Raw genomic sequence first — 18,015 nt, forward strand, 5'->3', positions numbered from 1 at the left:
TCTGTCTATGTGTGTCAGTCAGTAGATATTTTAGTGTTTGCTGGTCTCCCTATGTGTGTCAGTCCTTAGATATTTTAGTGTGTATTTGTCTGTCTATGTGTTTCAGTCAGCAGATATTTAAGTGTTTCTTGGTCTGTCTATGTGTGTCAGTCGGTAGATATTTAAGTGTTTCTTGGTCTGTCTATGTGTGTCAGTCCGTAGATATTTTAGTATGTATTTGTCTCTCTATGTGTGTCAGTCCGTAGATATTTTAGAGTGTGTTGGTCTGTCTATGTGTCAGTCAGTAGATATTTTAGTGTGTATTTATCTGTCTATGTCTTTCAGTCAGTAGATATTTAAGTGTTTCTTGGTCTGTCTATGTGTGTCAGTCCGTAGATATTTTAGTGTGTATTTGTCTGTCTATGTGTTTCAGTCAGTAGATATTTTAGTGTTTCTTGGTCTGTCTATGTGTGTCAGTCCGTAGATATTTTAGTGTGTATTTGTCTGTATATGTGTGTCAGTCTGTAGATATTTTATTGTGTAATTGTCTCTCTACGTGTGTCAGCCAATAGATGTTTAAATGTTTCTTGGTCTGTCTATGTGTGTGAGTCGGTAGATATTTTAGTGTTTGCTGGTCTCCCTATGTGTGTCAGTCCGTAGATATTTTAGTGTGTATTTCTCTGTCTATGTGTTTCAGTCAGTAGATATTTTAGTGTTTCTTGGTCTGTCTATGTGTGTCAGTCCGTAGATATTTTAGTGTGTATTTGTCTGTCTATGTGTTTCAGTCAGCAGATATTTAAGTGTTTATTGGTCTGTCTATGTGTGTCAGTCAGTAGATATTTTAGTGTTTGCGGGTCTCCCTATGTGTGTCAGTCCGTAGATATTTTAGTGTGTATTTGTCTGTCTTTGTGTTTCAGTCAGCAGATATTTAAGTGTTTCTTGGTCTGTCTATGTGTGTCAGTCGGTAGATATTTAAGTGTTTCTTGGCCTGTCTATGTGTGTCAGTCCGTAGATATTTTATTGTGTAATTGTCTCTCTACGTGTGTCAGTCCGTAGATATTTTAGTGTGTAATTGTCTCTCTATGTGTGTCAGTCAATAGATGTTTAAATGTTTCTTGGTCTCCCTATGTGCGTTAGTCCGTAGATATTTTATTGTGTAATTGTCTCTCTACGTGTGTCAGTCCTTAGATATTTTAGTATGTATTTGTCTCTCTATGTGTGTCAGTCCGTAGATATTTTAGAGTGTGTTGGTCTGTCTATGTGTCAGTCGGTAGATATTTTAGTGTTTGTTGGTATGTCTTTGTGTGTCAGTCAGTTGTTTTTTGTGTTTGCTGGTCTCTGTGTGTGTCAGTTACTAGATCTGTTTTTGTGTTTGTTAGTCTGTCTGTGTATGTCAGTCAGTTAATCTTTTTTTATATTTGCTGGTCTTTCTTTATCTTTTAAAAAAATCTGTTTTTCATATTGTGTGTGTTTGTATTGTTTGTCAGTATGTCTTACAGTTTGTTGATCTGTGTTTGTTGATCCTTTTCATGTACAGACCATCCGTTGAGTGTTTGTATTCACCTGCTGTGATCAGTGGACCAACACTCGACGATCATGAGGCGCCTCACTTGGATCTGACATTCTGTACCAACATTGTTGCAGGGATTTAATCGTCTTCTTCTCGCACAGGAACAAAGAGTTGAAATGTCACTCGGCTCCTCCAGTGCTTCACAACTCCACGATTATCGGCTCCAACGAGTTTTACACAACATTCTTTGAAACGAGATTCTGTAAACAGTTGTAGTTACAGTGGATTCACACCGACGCTCAAGGGAGCAGGAACATTTGTACGTGTCTTTCTGAACAGTTAGTCTTGTACCTCATCCATTGAAATATCGGCCGTCGTCGATATTCTTTTCTTTCTACAGGTCGAGGACAGAGCGAGTATCGACGGCGCCTCACTGTGGAGGCGTTAAGTAGCAGTCATGGACGTCTGTTGATCTATCCGAAGAGTCGATGAAGTTCGACCTGAGAGGTGAGATCGTCATCTATCAGAACCACACGTGTAGCTGAGAAGTTTCTCAAAATCAAATCCACCTGCGAGTGACTCTGTAGTTATTAACTATAATTCATATATTTTCCGAGTCTAAATTTTTCAATTGAATTGGGAAATCTATTCCCCTTGAGATTTGTCAGTTTATTATTGAATTTATTTTGGTACCTGTCGTAGATATTTGTTTTTAAATATATGCTTTTTTTTTTTATTCATATCATTTATTAATTTAATTTAATATTTTCCATCTTTCATTATTCCTATTTTAAAAAATATTTCCCACAAAATGTTGTATAAACAGTAGGTGAAAGAATGTATTTATTTATAAGGAAACACATTTATATATATATATCTATCTATATATCATTATAATTTTACTGAAACTTATCATTAAATGTTATATAATAATGATATATAATTGGATATTAATTTGACATTGCTTGTCAAATTGGAATTTTCTTATATGTTAAAAGATATATATTTTGGGTTAAGAAGGCTAACATCCTTCCAGTCAGTTTAACTTGAATGATGTAAAAAAATAAAAATAAAAATATTTTCCCTGAATAATTTTCTTAAATAAATTCTGCATTGATTCTACTTAATATATATATTTTAAATTATTTTAGAATTTCTATTTATACAGCTTTTTGTCAAATCATCATTTTTATTTTACTTTTAACAAATTTATTTCATTTTTAAACATTTCAAACCACTGAAGAGTGAATCTGTAAACAAAATGAATCCATAAATACAACAAAGACTCTCGGAGGAGACGACAAAGGTTTTATCTCTATTTATTTTTTTTCTTACAAAACAACTTCCTCATAAACCAGAACACAGAAAATGCATAAAGAAAACTGTACAGTCGTTTCAGCCGACGTGTTCTAAACATGGAGGATGATATCTACAACAGTGGCTTTTCTATCTATCACACCAAGCGCTTCAGCTCTGTAGCCCCGACACTGGAAAGGCTTAAAGGTCATGTGACACAGAAGGCAGACTCCGACAAACGGTATGAGCTCGAAGGTACATCAGCAAGCGTTGGTGCGACTCTTAACTGTGATGTCGCGCTGCTGAGTCCGGTTGAAGAAGCTGTTGAACGTTTAAACACGTGTGTGTGTTGTGTGTGAGTGTGTGTGTGAGCGCCGACGGCCTTCTTCCTCTTCATCACTTCACACCGAAATTTTTGTCAGTTATGAAGAGCCAATAAAAAAAAAACTATGTGATCATGGACAGCACACACTGACTAAAAAGGATAATGAATAATATATATATATAGTTTATTTTCGTGTCTAAACAAGAAGGAGCTGTCTCTCCTGCAGTTAATACAAAATTCTGCAGCGAGAATTCTGACCCGCTCTAGTAGAAGAACTCACATTTCCCCCCATCCTTCAAACTCTTCACTGGCTGCCAGTTTCTATCGTATCAATTTTTTTAAATTCTAGTTCTTACTTTCAGAGCTATTCATGGTCAGGCTCCTCCTTACATCAGTGATCTGATCCAGCCAAATATATGGCCATTAAATAATTAAAATGAGAAAAAGCTAAATAAATAAATAATATAATAAATACACTAAATAATACTTTATCTTTATTCATAGAAATTTGACCAATTTTTAGACTCACTCAGTGCAAACAATAATGTTACAACTATTATTAAAATAACATATAAATTAACAATATAAAAATAACAAAATAATTTAAAAGGGAACCTTTTATATACAATATAAGAAAAATAACATTTTAACTGTTAAAAAAATAAATCAGGAAAATGCTTTATGGTTTATGTTATCTTTGATAACAAAAGTTAAATAAAAAAAGAGGAAGCAAAGTATTCTTAATAATAATAATAAGTTAAGTTAATAATAAAAATATTTTTTCCAATATATTTAATTTAATTTTAAGCCTTATTATTGCCTGACACAAAAGTTGATGAAAAAATTAACATTTTAACATATCATAATCGAATGTGCTCCATTATGAATACATAATTAGAAATAATAAACATTTAATTAAAATGTGGGTATTTGAAAATGAACACATTTCTAAATGATCTTGTGATTGTACTTGAACAACTGATCGAGGTCCACAACAACGTTGCCGTCCATGCTCACATAGTCGTGTTTGTTTAACCGATGGTTTTCACGTCAATGTTAGCAGCAAAAACATGAAAAACCGAAAAAACAAGAAAAGAGAAAAAAACAACTGCTTCTCTCTTGCTTCTTCTTTTACAGCTCCATTTCTAGCCTACACGTCTGGGAATCACAGGCACAACCACGCATTACAAGAAGATGTTTAATATTTAATTTGGGCTTCTGTCGACTCCTAGGGAAACAAACGCACACATAAGCAGGTTTAGAGGCCTGACTCTGCCGCAGCTGGATGTTGGGTACTTTTTTTTAGGTGGCTTTATTTTGACATCTCTTTCAGACACAAATGTGATTATTTCAATTAAATTCTTCTGCTGGATCTGAACAGCTGTGAACCTTTGTGCTGTGAACATTTAAAAAGATTTTAGATTTTTTTTTTTTCTTCTTCACACCAAATTCAACCTGCTTTGTGAGATTCTCAATTTTATTGTGTTCCAGAATTTACAACCAAATTATCTTTTTTTTTTTTAATTCTTTCGTTATATAAAGCAATGTTACCGTTTCACTAAATGCCTTTTTTTTCTGATATAAATTCAACATTAAATGTGAATATCAATTCGAAAACAGATGTTGAGAAGTCTATTTAACTTGTGTTTATTATATTGAAAAATATGTATTTTTTATCCCTACTGTTTGATGCTTAGGTTCTTTATTCCCAATTAAATCATGTTTTAGATAGCTTAAACAATTTTTGTCTTTTGATGATAATACGAAATGGTATTTTATATTTCCTGCTATTTAAACAGATCACATGATCATAAATATTCTGATTCATTTGAGTAAAATGAATGGAAAAACAAAAAGAAAAAATAAATCTGCTCTTTGCTGGTGTTTATTTTTACAGATGCAGCAGATAGTGTATGAATGTTGCAAGTGTTTAATGTAGCTTTAATGAGTAGTTGTCTATCGATAGGTATGGGCAGCTTTCCAGGGTGTCCCCCAGCTCTGACTCAGAAAGAAAGAAAAAGCAAACGCTAAATGAGCAACTTCACAATGAGTCTCTCATGGATGACATGAATTCCTAATAATTTAAACTAAATATAACTTTTTTATCTGGGCTGTAATGCTTTTTTGGGGTTAAGTATCTGTTTTTTAGTTTGAAGTGAAAAATTGATTTAAAACAGCGATTTAATAATAAAAACTAATCATCTAATAAACTACTCCTGTGACTATAGAGATAAACTTGTTTTAGTGATGGTCTGATGAAGCTTCATGAAGCAGTGTCATTATTTTCAGAGTCCACTAGATGGCGGTCTCTCTGCACTATTTTTCTTTGTTTTAAACAACTTATGAAACATTACTTTAAACATGACACTGCTTCATGAAGCTTCATGAGCCCATCACTACTAAAAACCCTAATAACTTAGAGACAAATGAACATTTTATCTGAATTGTATATGTTTGGAATCGTCAATTAATTTGCTTCGTTCTCTTGGTGTTTAGTCACAGACGCTTGCATCCGATCTGACATTTAAGTCGACGCTAGTCGGATTCACGTGGACCAGGAATCCACGATGCGGAGTGAAGGAACGGCGGGGAGTGCGACGCCTCGGCGCTCACACGTTTTTGTTTTCTGCGGTGACGTAAAAGATCAGATGTCGATGACGGATGGACCGGTCGGGCTCTTTGGAAAGACGATGTGAAGAGGTCTTGCTCATGTGCGTAACTCCAGAGTCGAACGAAAAAGCTCTCAGCGGAAGGATACAGCTGTTTATACTGGGAACACACACGGACACTAAAAGGGAAACAGGACGGACGGACGGACATCTGTGGTGATTATATGCAGCACTGGTGACGAACGTTGAGAGGAAAAACAAAGTCAGAAAGCTTTTTACTCTAAAAAAAGTGAGCATTGTGCATAGTTCATAGTTTGTTAGTAACCCATCGTTGCTGTGATACACATGGAAGGAAGTGCAATAATGTACAATTCAGGAAGTGCACGTCGATCACGGTTGCACTGACGCCATTGACACTTCATCCCAAATATCACAACAGGGTGTCTTATGTTTTCATGATTATTCTATTTTGAAGTGTTTTTTCTTACATTAAACCCAGTCTGGGATCTCTCTCGCTCTCTCGCTCAGTTCCAGGGTTGAGTCCACAACTTTTAGTTCACGTAAATCTTTAGAATAGTTACTTCGGGCCTGATATTGTCCTGATCTAATGGTGCACACGTTTAAACTTACTCATACCTCGCCGACCCACACGATTGTGTTCCCTCTCTTGATGTCTGACACCTCGCAGTGCGGCGTTCTCTGCTGGCCGTTCAGGATGAAAAGGGACTCGGCTGACGGCGTGACCAGGTACTGTCCGAACAGGCCGCTGGAGACCACCACCCGGTTGGGGCCGCTCCAGGGCCAGCTGTGAAGCGGCTCCTTGAGGCTCCGGAGAACCTCGGTGTGACCCGAAGACAAGTCGGCGAAGAGCAGGTCCGTGCCTGAGCCCGATGTGGCGACCACCACGTGCTGGTTGGACTCGGTGAAGGAGCGCTGGAAAACCAGATCGGACACTGCGACGGGGTTGTCCAGCTCCTGGTTCAAACGCAGCTCCCCCTGGAAGGACACCGTCTGTACTCTCAGCTTCTGCGGGTCGGGGGTGACGATGTAGCGCCCGTTCGGCGACACGAAAGCCGGTCCCGTGACGTTGAGGTTGGGCCCGATGACGGCGTCCGTCACGCTGTCCACGAGCAGCTGATGCTGGGCCTCCAGGTGGCTCTTGCTCTGACACTGGACGAAGTAGAAGCCGCTGAGGTGCGTGTACGCCATGCTGACCGGCACGCAGCTGTAGTTCTTCAGGCTGATTGTCTTGACGCGCTGGAAGGTCTCCAGGTCGATCTTGTGGATGGCAGGTTCGTTTTTGAGGAAGACGAAAGCGAACCTAAGGAGGCAAAGTTCGAGACGGAAGGTTAATCGTCCTCTCGCGGATGAGGAGATGATTAATTTGATTCATTAGAATTTGCTCTTTCGCTCGCCCGCCCGTGTCACGCAAGGCAATGATGCCGCCGAAGTTTTAAGGTGAGCGAAGGTGAGACGGACTCACCTGACATGAGTGATGATGAGGTTGGTCGGAGGGATGAAGAAGTCGCTGACTCTCTGGAAGGTCGTGCGGATGGTGTGATGGACTTCTCCCACGCTGGCTTGAGGGATAACCTGGAGAGATTGGAGAGTAGATCAATTCATTAGCAGCTCCTTGAGAGGAAGAAAATGTACCGGGTTTGAGAATAATAACAATAAATTCAATACATCGAAAATCAGTTCAAATAGAGAACCAATCACAAATTCTCGACTTCTTAAATACATCACTCTATTTGTTCTCTAGTAGGGGTGTAAGAAAATATTGTTATAACGATATATCGCTGTATTTTTTATTCCCGATACTGTATCGATATTCAATAGCACTGTATTGAAATTAAAAAAAAAAAGTGTCCCTCCACAGGATAACACCACCAACTTTATTGAACAGTCAGTAAATTTTTATTTCACAAACTTGAGGAGGATCAATGATGTCACAATAATACATTTAACAAGTTTAGTTTAGTTATTACACTGTTAAACACTTCACTAACTTACTTTTAAATTGTTAATCACAGATCAAATGATTCTTTAAAAAAATAATATAAATAAAAAACATTTCAATTAAAGTGAAATGTTAACAGTATCACAATATATCATATCGGCAACTTGATTGTGATACACAGTCCTATTCGTTAGATTATTTTTGCTCAGTGTGTCGCCATCATAAAGTCATTCTATCGTAGGTTATTGGAGGCAAAAGGGCGGCAAACACACATGTGTGCGTTTATTTTGTTGACTTCATGACCCTGAACTACTCCATCTTTACTGTATAGTTTGAAAATGAATGATGTACTGTTTTTCTTTTTACCCAAGAAACTGGACACTTTATAAACCAGCAAACTTTACCATTCAGAAAGTTATTCAAACCTGTTCCAAACTAGAAAGAAAACGTTGCGAGCCACAAAACCAATTAAATATCTTTCCTAATAATGTTTACTTTATTTGTTTGCTTTTATGCTATATATAAACAAATTATAAATGAAGAACTAAGCATTTATATTTATCATAACAATGGTTTGTACTGTGTTTTTACTGTATTGTGAACTGAAGTTTGTTCTCATGTACAGTAAAGCACTCTGTGACTCTGAGAGGTTTCATAAGTTAAGTTAGATTTATATATCATAATAATTGCATCATCATCATTATTATTATTATCATCATTGAAAAAAAATGCAGAAATCAAAATTAATAGGAAGAAAAAAAATTGTCTTGTGAAATATTAACTAATTTATATTAACATATAAGTCTGTAACTGACTGACCTGGTGAAAAATACAACAATATTTTCTATATAGGCTGAATATTCAGACTGAGACAGGGGAGCGAGTAGAATAGAGTTCGACAGTGATGATGGTGAAGGAGGAACTGTTGTCATTCTTATGTTATTATTCGGTGAAGTAACGTCCAACAGTAACAGTGTTCGTTAAATAGAAGGTAAACTGAAAGTATGTTAAAAAACAAAAAATGTACAAAACATTTCAATTAAATACCCACATTTATACCAATAATTATTTCCATAAACCTCTGCTCTTAACTTAAGACTATTATGAATTCGTTGACAGCAGAGGGGAAAAAAACAGTTTGTTTGTTTTAAATTATGTGACATTGTTTGACATAACCCTTAAAGTTCACAAAATGATTTGGAATCTAAATTATAACCAGAATCATAAAAAAAACGCACGCATGCTTCTCAGTTTAAACCAAGATGGCTTCCAATCTGGCATAAAGAGATGCAAAAAAAACAAAAGCAATAACAAATTTAATACAAGACAATAATCAGTGACACCATCTATTTTTTTTTACTGGGCAGGAACCGCAAGTAAGCGTTACCAGAGGTGGAAGACAAAATTTAACTTTTGAGTTTGGGACTTTTTTCACTCTGATAGTCTCAAAAAAGGATGATGAATATTTTAAAAGCCCAGGTAAGCTAAAAAGACATCAGATTACGGGGCTAGATTTGTCCCCTATCGAAGCGGATTCTCTTTTTTCTCAACCATAGCATCACAAACGTTGCTAAATTGTAGTTCTTTCCATGCAGAACATGTCTGGATATGTCGCACTGAACCAAATTCTTCGTCCTATATAGTGTTGACCTCTGCTTGTTCGTCCCACAGCGATCAAACGAAGCATAAATTAGTAAGAAAGAAATAAGTAAACGTAGCAATTTAGCCAAGTAGTTTCGATATTTCCTCAAACTCTTCCTCTTGATCTCGGTGACTTTCGTATCTATTTTTAACAAAAGACAACGGACTGTTTCTCCCAAGACTTCTCCGGAGTAAAAAAGACATTACGGCATTTGGCGGATACAAAAACCGGAGTTAATGAGGTTCAAAATAGCGTCGCTGGTGTAACATTAGGCAGTGACGGAGGTCTCCAGGTGCTCTCGACTGAGTGCCATCGCTCTTCCTTTGAATTCTGTACGAGCCGCTCGACTCTGGCCCTGCTTCAGCGCCTGCAGTAATACCTGAGAGGGATTAGAGACGGACTGAAGAGCTCTAACAACTATCACTCCTGCTTCACTTTCTAATAAGAAGCTTCGTAATGAACTGTAATTTCCTTAATCCACGGATTTAAACATCGGGAACATGAGTCTGCGACAAGAACTTTTTTTTATCTTATACTTAAAGGTGTCACAGGATAAAGATTCTTCTTGTTGAAAATGCAAATTCATCATTTGCATGATCTTACTGTAATAATAGTTATGTTACTAATGAGTACAGATTATTTGAAGCGAAGAAGAGAGTCAAGACAGGGTGGAACAGGTGACGATTCAGACGCCAGATCCCCAATATTCAATTAAACTAAACTAATAAACTCCTTTATAACAACAGTTTATATTATTGATGGTCTGATGATGCTTCATGAAGCAGTGTCATTATTTTCAGAGTCCACTAGATGGCGGTCTCTACACTATTTTCCTTTGTTTTGAAACACTGTTCTAATGAAACATCACATGATTTTTAAACTGATGGCGCCACCTACTGACCTCTAAACAACATGACACTGCTTCATTAAGCTTCACCAGCCCAACACTACTTTAAATGCGACACTATAACAATGATTGAATCTATGGATAATAATGTTAAAATAAATTAAACACAAATACACAAAGTACAATCACTAGACTTGTGTAATGTTTTAGTCCTGCAATGCATGCTGGGACACCATCAAAAACGTACTAAATAAATGATTGACTTAAAATGATCAGTAAGTTAAAAATGTGTTCCAGTTGTGTAACGTTAACTTATTTTACATTTAAAAAAAGCAACAAAAAGGTAACATTTAAAATATTGTTAAAACACTTTTTACATTTACTGTATAAGAACAAAAAAAATGTTTGTTACTATATTTTTCGAGAGCATCACCGTTTAAGACATAAAGTACACACATCCCTGTGAGTGTCCTTCAACATGCGTGTATAAGTACTGTGGACATAAAAACAACAGCGCTCGCTCCCTCGGGCACCGGATCTACTCCCTCGTCTTCTTCCCTCTTCCCTCCTTGACCCTCTGCATCTACTCCTCGCCGAGCCGAGCCCCCCTGAGAGGGATTAAGTACATCCGCACCTGTGATCATTCCTCATTTGTGAAGCCTCCAACACCAGAGCTCCGAGGGGACTTCCTACGAACGGACCGTGTCTGCGAATAGCTGCTGAACTGGATTGGAAATGCGTCCCTGGGATTAGATGCTGGTTTTAGATCCGAGCGAGACGGACCACTGACTCTAATTCTCACAGAGGGGGCGTCTTCTATTATAGAGCATCAACATGGTGACCTGCCGGTGGATATTTGTGGTCAGTAATGTTTTTATGAAGCTTCATGAAACATTTCATGAAGTATCACGATACAGTGTCTTCATTTTGAAAGGCCACTAGATGTCACTCTCTGCTTCATACTATTAGACTCTGATCTGCTAATTCAATCAAACCTGCACTCATTTTTAATATCAGGGCGACATCTAGTGGCCTTTCAAAAATGAAGACGATGTATCATGATACCTCATCAGTTTATTCATGAGGCATGACCGATCACTAGTTATTGGAACTAAAACTTGGTCAGTATTATCTTGATCTTTAAAGTATGTACTTTTTTTTTCGAGTATTGTTTTGATTGTTTAAGCGCTTTGTGACCCTGGTCTCGAAAAGCGCAATATAAATAAATATTACTTACTTACTTACAATATTGGCAAATTAAATTTCCTAAAATGAAAATCTTTATTCAACGTAATGGACAAATAGAGATATTGTCAGTATTTCACAGTTTTTCTTGAAAAAAAATGTTTAAAGGATATTATAAGATAATGAACATACATAATACAGTCATTTTGAATTAAAAAATGTAATAAATAAATCATAAAAAAGGCTAAAAATAAAACACGGAATCAAGAAAGAATGAAAAGAAATTTGAAGCTGCGAGTTTGACCCCATTTGACAAAAATGTCAGTAAAAAACAAACATGTGAATGATTTTTGAATAGTGCAGGTCTGATGAAGCTTCATGAAGCAGTGTCATTATTGTCAGAGTCCACTAGATGGCGGTCCCTGCACTATTTTCCTTTCCTAATGAAACATCACATCACTTTTAAGCTGATGGCGCCACCTACTGACCTCTAAACAACATGACACTGCTTACTGAAGCTTCATCAGACCAGCACTATGGTTAATTATATACAAGAAAATAGAAAATTACAACCTGAGGAACATTTTCTATAAAATAAACGGTTAAAAAAGGTAATTTTTTTTATACAACTATCAGCCTCTGAATCCACATTATTGTCTTTTTTCGGGCCTCTGGAGGGCCACAGGCAAAGGGCCACATGTAGTCCTCAGGCCAGAGTCATGCAGTTCATTGACCTATTATTGTAACTATTTAAATATTGGATTCGAAACCTCACCTGCAGTGTTGGATGTGATCTGTTCATGTCACCCCACGTCAGAACCCACACTTGGTCATGTGACTTGTCGTAGAGCATCTTCACCGGAAACGGGTCTGTAGCCACGGCCTGAGAGAAGAAGAGGACAGGTCCGTGTGAAACAGAAATCAGAAATTTAAAAGAGAATAACTTTCAGTGAAGGGCAGGAGAGAGCGATAATCGACAGGAGGTGGGGGGGGGGGGGGGGGGCAGTTGTGGTCAACCTCGTGCCTGCTGCAATGTCAACAGCGAGGAATAACACAATCCATTACCCTGCTTCTGGCCGGCTGGGCAGGGAGGCGCCGACACCCTGGCCGGCGGAGTGTGACCACGAGCTCTGTGTTCCATAATGGGAGGTCTGGGCCTCTGCCCCCTTCTGGTCAGCCAAGTGTCAACTCAGCGTGAGAGCGGTTTGTGGTCCAACGTCACATTTCCAGCCCTTTGACAACCTTAGCTGAGCGCGCGGGCCAGAGGGTTTAGCTAGCTGATAACACCAAACAAGTGCTTAATAGCAAAAGTTCACTCAAGCATTGTTTAACAAACCTGAACGTGTGGAACGCTGACGCAGACACGCTGCCACCTATTGGTGGGAGGACGTCCACGTTAACCTTAGATTTATTTTCCACTTTTCGTAACTAAATATTTGTTTGTCTCACTCCCTCTCAGTGAACTTATTGACCCAGCTGCCTTGAGAAACCATTTAGAAGCGTAATAGTTAGAAATTAATTCATGTGTCAAGTGACTCTTGACTCATATGCTAGTGAATCTGGTCTGTGTTTAGAATTCCTGGGAGCGAGTGTAATAACACCTTTATAAACACAATACTTGTCGATAACAGGAAAAACTTCTGAAGCTTTTGTGGGCCACATATATAAATGACCTGGTTAGCATTTAAACTCAGACTTGACTTGGAAGAGGTATTGTGTTTTTGGGCATTTAAAGGCATGGAATTGTTGAAGTTTTTTAAGTTAGGAGGAGCTGTTTGTTAGCTCCTTCTATTTTCTTTTGTACCCACTTTACTTAATAACTCTCAACTTTAAGCTCAAGCAAGTAAGAGAGACTTAATTGTCTTTGTATTCATTTTAATTTCCAGCTGGAACACCTTACATTAAAAAATACTCTATATTTTATATACAAGTCCCTTTGAGGTGGAGACTTCCTAGATGATGACGCTCGGTGACAAATATGGATACTTGACCAATCATAGCAGAGTGGATGTGGTTATGGTAAACAAGATTTCATCTCCAGATTAAAAAAAAAGTTTTTTCAGTGGGCGGGGCTTAATATCATTTTCTAATGTAAATATTTCAATGAAAAGAGAGTTTTGTACAAACACACACATACTGATGATACAATAGAGGTTTAAGGGAAATTTAAGACACACTTAAATCAACACATTACTTCCCCCTACTGTATTTCCCATCTTCGTTCTTTACTCAGAATTGTGCTTTTTAAACTCCACTTCGTCCTCTTAAACTTAAGGCAGCTCCCCTCCATTCCTTTCCCTTCAAATAAATGATGGCGACCCTGAGAGGAACCCCTGAGGGATTCCGTCTCTAAACAGCCATTACAGGCAAGATGAATGTGGAGTCAGCCGGCACCCACCTGGGCACCGTATTGTTGAGGTGCGTTTGATTTATTTTCACCTTGCATGTGGTCCTTTTTACACCGGTGACAGTTCAATAGTGCGGCAAGTTCAGTCAAATGAGTTTGAAATTTGTGACTACAGATGTTGCAGGTTGGTTGAAATATGCTGGTTTTTACTCATGTTGAATGGAAGTTTTGGCTGTTGTCTAGATCTGCACTCCACAAACCCACATTTTTTATTCTTGCATCAGTTAAATTTGGATGCTCTCTCTCTCTCTTGTTGAAGACGAATTAGAAGTTAACAGAAGTTCATTCTTTAAGTCCCACATTGCAAGCAACCATAAAGTCAGATGATCAAATTGAGTTATTGTCTTATAGGTAGGAATGTATCTAGGTTTATCTAATACTACTACAGTACTTTTTAAAAGGTCCAATTATTTAAACACTTAAAATACACAAAAATGTAAAAAAGATTCATAGTAATAAATGTTGTTGGGTTTTGTTCTATTAGTTTACTTTTTGGGCTAAATTAATATTAAAACTGTCAAGTCACTTTTGGAAGTGTTTATTTAGGACAAGGTGTTTTATCAAGGTAAAGAAATAACTGAACTGAAATTATTTTTGGTTTCTACTGTTAATATCCATCTCTGCTAATATAATAACCGATGTTGTGTACTTATGTGTACATAGAAAGATATACTTAACTTAAATAAAACATAATGAAATATGGAAAAATATATTAGTAGCTTACCGGAAGAGCTGGTCGACGAAATGAAATGAAATAAATTAAAAATAATATATTATATTTTATTATACTCAATATAAATGGATAAGTGGACATCTTAATAATAATAATAATAATAATAATAATAACAAGACATTTTATTTTAATTTCATTTTATAAGATAAAAAAAACTAAAGTTTACAATAATTATTTGTATATTGTGAGACCTCCACCACTGGTTATGTATTAATGGAAGTCAGTGAGGTCGTTCACCTTGGCCCTGAAACAACACAAGGGATACCACAAACCCATTTTTCACCTTGACCCTGAGATAACACGAGGGTTAACTGCCAAATGAGGGCCACATACATTCCCAGGTCTCTATGTTATTGTGTATGGATGTAGGAGGAAGAACTTGAATTCACAAAGGTACTGATGTGTTGATGAAGCTTCGTGAAGCAGTGTCATGTTGTTCAGAGGTCAGTAGATGGCGCCATCAGTTTAAATTAGAACAGTTGATCAAAACAAAGGAAAATATTGCAGAGACCGCCAACTAGTGGACTCTAAAAATAATGACACTGCTTCATGAAGCTTCATCAGAACATCACTACACACAAACAAATGCCGTGATCTCCGTGGAACTGATGATGACTAAGATGCAGACGACTCATTTTAAGGTTAGTTTTCCTGAGTGCGGCTGCTCTCACCTGCACCACCCGCTGAGCCTGAATATCCACCAGCAGCAGTCGGCTCTGGAGCGGCTGCGTCACGTAGATGTACTTGTCTCTGATGTTGACTGCCGAGGACCACACGCAGCGCTGCGGCGACACCCCCTCACCTTTGGGGCACATCTCCTCCTTAGAAGAAGAAGCAGAGATCAGGGGGAGACCATCAGAGGGAGGCGAAGGGGTGAGGCAGGAATAACAACGGTCTGGATCGGATCGTAACGCTTCATCAAACCGAATTCAGTCTCTATTAGTCGTCAATTTGAGCTTTAATGAAAATCCATCATAATTAAATGGTGATATTCTAGTAGTTAATTCTGCGCTGGAATTAATCAAATTACGCAGCAGCACGAGCTCAGCTTTGAATTAATGATAAACAGCAGAGAGGCCGGTGGGGGAGAGAAGGATGGAGCGACATTAATCAACACGCCGGAGTGATCAGAAGGGCTTCAGCGACGGTAGAACTCACTAGAACTTCCTCTCAGAAGGTAGCTGTGAGTCCAACACAAATGGTTGGACTAAACTTTCTTACATGAAATTAAATGTCAATCTGTAGATTTGCGTCGGATCATCAACAACATTAACCACATGATGAAGTGGTAATAAAGTTTGTTAGGTTAGATCATTATCAAAGTAGTTTTTATCTCCAACATTAACAATATATACATTTTTTAAGGATTTTCCTAATTCTTGGATCTACTTTTGTTTCCCCAAAACTTTTTTTTTTTTGGGATTCAATTTGTTTTGCAAATACAAGTATGATTTTTTTTTTTAAAGAGGATTTAAAATCTTTTCTTGAGACAATCAAGATTTTGTTCATCTTAAATTCCCTTTTTTATATATGAGAAATGTTTTTTCTTATTTGTATTAATTTGAAGTACTTAGAAATCATTTATTTAAAATCCGAATTCAATTATTTTAGTCAAATTTTCGTTCTTTTCAAAATGTATTACAGGGGTTTCGAAACATGTATGAATATGCATATACTTTTGTTTTGTTTTTTTCCAATTTCCTCTTGTCCATATCAGTTTCAGTAAAACTATAAAACTGCATGAGAACGATCACATGTGATCAAACACATACTGTCCTAGAAATGTTCAACCATGATCAAAAAGTTTCAGCTGAGGTCAGTTTTCAAAAGCTGTAAACTTCAAGTCGTACACAATTTTACTTTTATATTCATCATCCACATACAATTGTAGAGTTTGTAACTACAATCGAACATTTTCAAATATAGTCAACTAATAACATATAACTTTTGTGTTCACACAATTTTCAAGTACGATCTAATCATTTTCAGCTGATGTGACAAGATTTAATTGAGATTGAAAGGGATCAAAGAAAATAACACTTATTATTATTTGTTCCTCATTCATGCTATTCTATTTATTCTCCTTATACAATTTGTTTATTTTTTTAAAATTATTTATCCCCTTTTTAATCAAACATACTTTAACTGGATATATTTTTATTTAGATACAAAACTTATAAATGGATATATCTATAGTTCCCTTCAAAAGTATTGAAAAAAACAATGCAAGCTCCCTCGTTTTTATTGTTCACTGAAATAACTTGGGTTTAATCCCACCCTTTGTTTTAACCCTACCATAGTTCAGGTGAGCAAACTATTGGTACACATGACTGACAGGTGTTTCTATTTTGAATTAAACATGATGATTCGTCATACATTAAGTAGCTCTGAACAACTAGTGTACTTTTGTTGCCAAGACTGTATTTTGTGTTAAACAGCATAAACCAACAAGAAGAGCAGAGAGCTGTAAAAAAAAATAATAATGAAAAAGCAATTTTGAATCTGAGAAAAGAAGGAAAATCAATCAGAGCAGACGGACATTGTGTAGAGCAAACACAACAATACTGAGCAACAGGTCGACCAAAGAAAACAACAGTGGTTGAAATATTGTGAGAGCTGTCGAGAGAAACCACAAAACATCAGTAAGTCACGTCACCAACGACCTGCTGGTTCAGGGGTGAAGGTCACATAATCCACTGTCTGAAGAAGACTCAGAGGGCAGGAGTACTGAGGCCGTACCACACATTGCTGACCATTCTTAAGTAGAATAAAGCCAGATTGAAGTTTGTAGTACAGAGATAAGAGGAAAAAGTTCTGGAACACAATCTCTACCAAAGTGATGTAAAGGTAGGAACGATACTGCTGATGATCAAAAAGCTCCTCTGTGAGGCAGTAAGGAAGGGATGTCATAACGGCTTCTTCTGGAACATCCTCATTAACATTTATTGATGGTAGAACTGATGATGGGAGCTGGAGAATGAATTATTTCGTCCATTATTTTATCGGATAAATTTCATCCTGAAGCAGGACAATGACCCAAAGTAAGCCGTCATCAAAACAACAACTTTAGGGGAAAGTGGAATGTTTTCGATTGACAGTTGTTGCAAGCAAAAGTTAAGCCATGAAATATAAATATTATTCATAGGCAGGAGCAGAGCGAAGGGATGATGTTTTCACTTTTATGTTAATCTTTGTATCATTTTAAGATCTTTGGGTTCCTATGATCTATCTCTTTTCCTTTGTTTTTTTTTATTTTTTATTTGAACTTTGTTCTTGCGTTTATGAAACTTCTGTACCTTCTATTGTCTGGAGATCTCCAGAGGGATCAATACATTTTATCTATCTAACTATCTATTGTCTGGAAATTCATAAAGTCTATCTAATCTAATCAACTTTATTTATTATAATATATTTGTCGTTTTTTACTTTTGCTCACCTAAAATTAGTGATGGTCTGACGAAGCTTCATGAAGCAGTGTCGTGTTGTTCAGAGGTCAGTAGGTGGCGCCATCAGTTTGAAAAT

The 18,015-nt window shown here is 37.0% G+C and overlaps 1 protein-coding gene across 1 annotated transcript in view; it reads right to left on the minus strand.

Moving 5' to 3' along the window:
* Positions 1-4,294: 4,294 nt before the first annotated feature.
* fstl4 (follistatin-like 4) overlaps positions 4,295-18,015 on the minus strand; it is a 186,054-nt gene continuing 172,333 nt past the window's right edge. Inside the window, exons 13-16 of the mRNA XM_087808279.1 lie at positions 15,165-15,314; positions 12,129-12,236; positions 7,203-7,312; positions 4,295-7,040 (exon numbers count right to left, since the gene is read on the minus strand). Coding sequence (XP_087664405.1) covers positions 6,350-7,040; positions 7,203-7,312; positions 12,129-12,236; positions 15,165-15,314 — 1,059 coding nt within the window. The 3' untranslated portion in view covers positions 4,295-6,349. The remainder of the gene's footprint in view (positions 7,041-7,202; positions 7,313-12,128; positions 12,237-15,164; positions 15,315-18,015) is intronic.

This window comes from Callionymus lyra, chromosome 14 (assembly GCF_982586985.1).
Source record: "Callionymus lyra chromosome 14, fCalLyr1.hap1.1, whole genome shotgun sequence".
Classification (NCBI taxonomy): domain Eukaryota; kingdom Metazoa; phylum Chordata; class Actinopteri; order Syngnathiformes; family Callionymidae; genus Callionymus; species Callionymus lyra.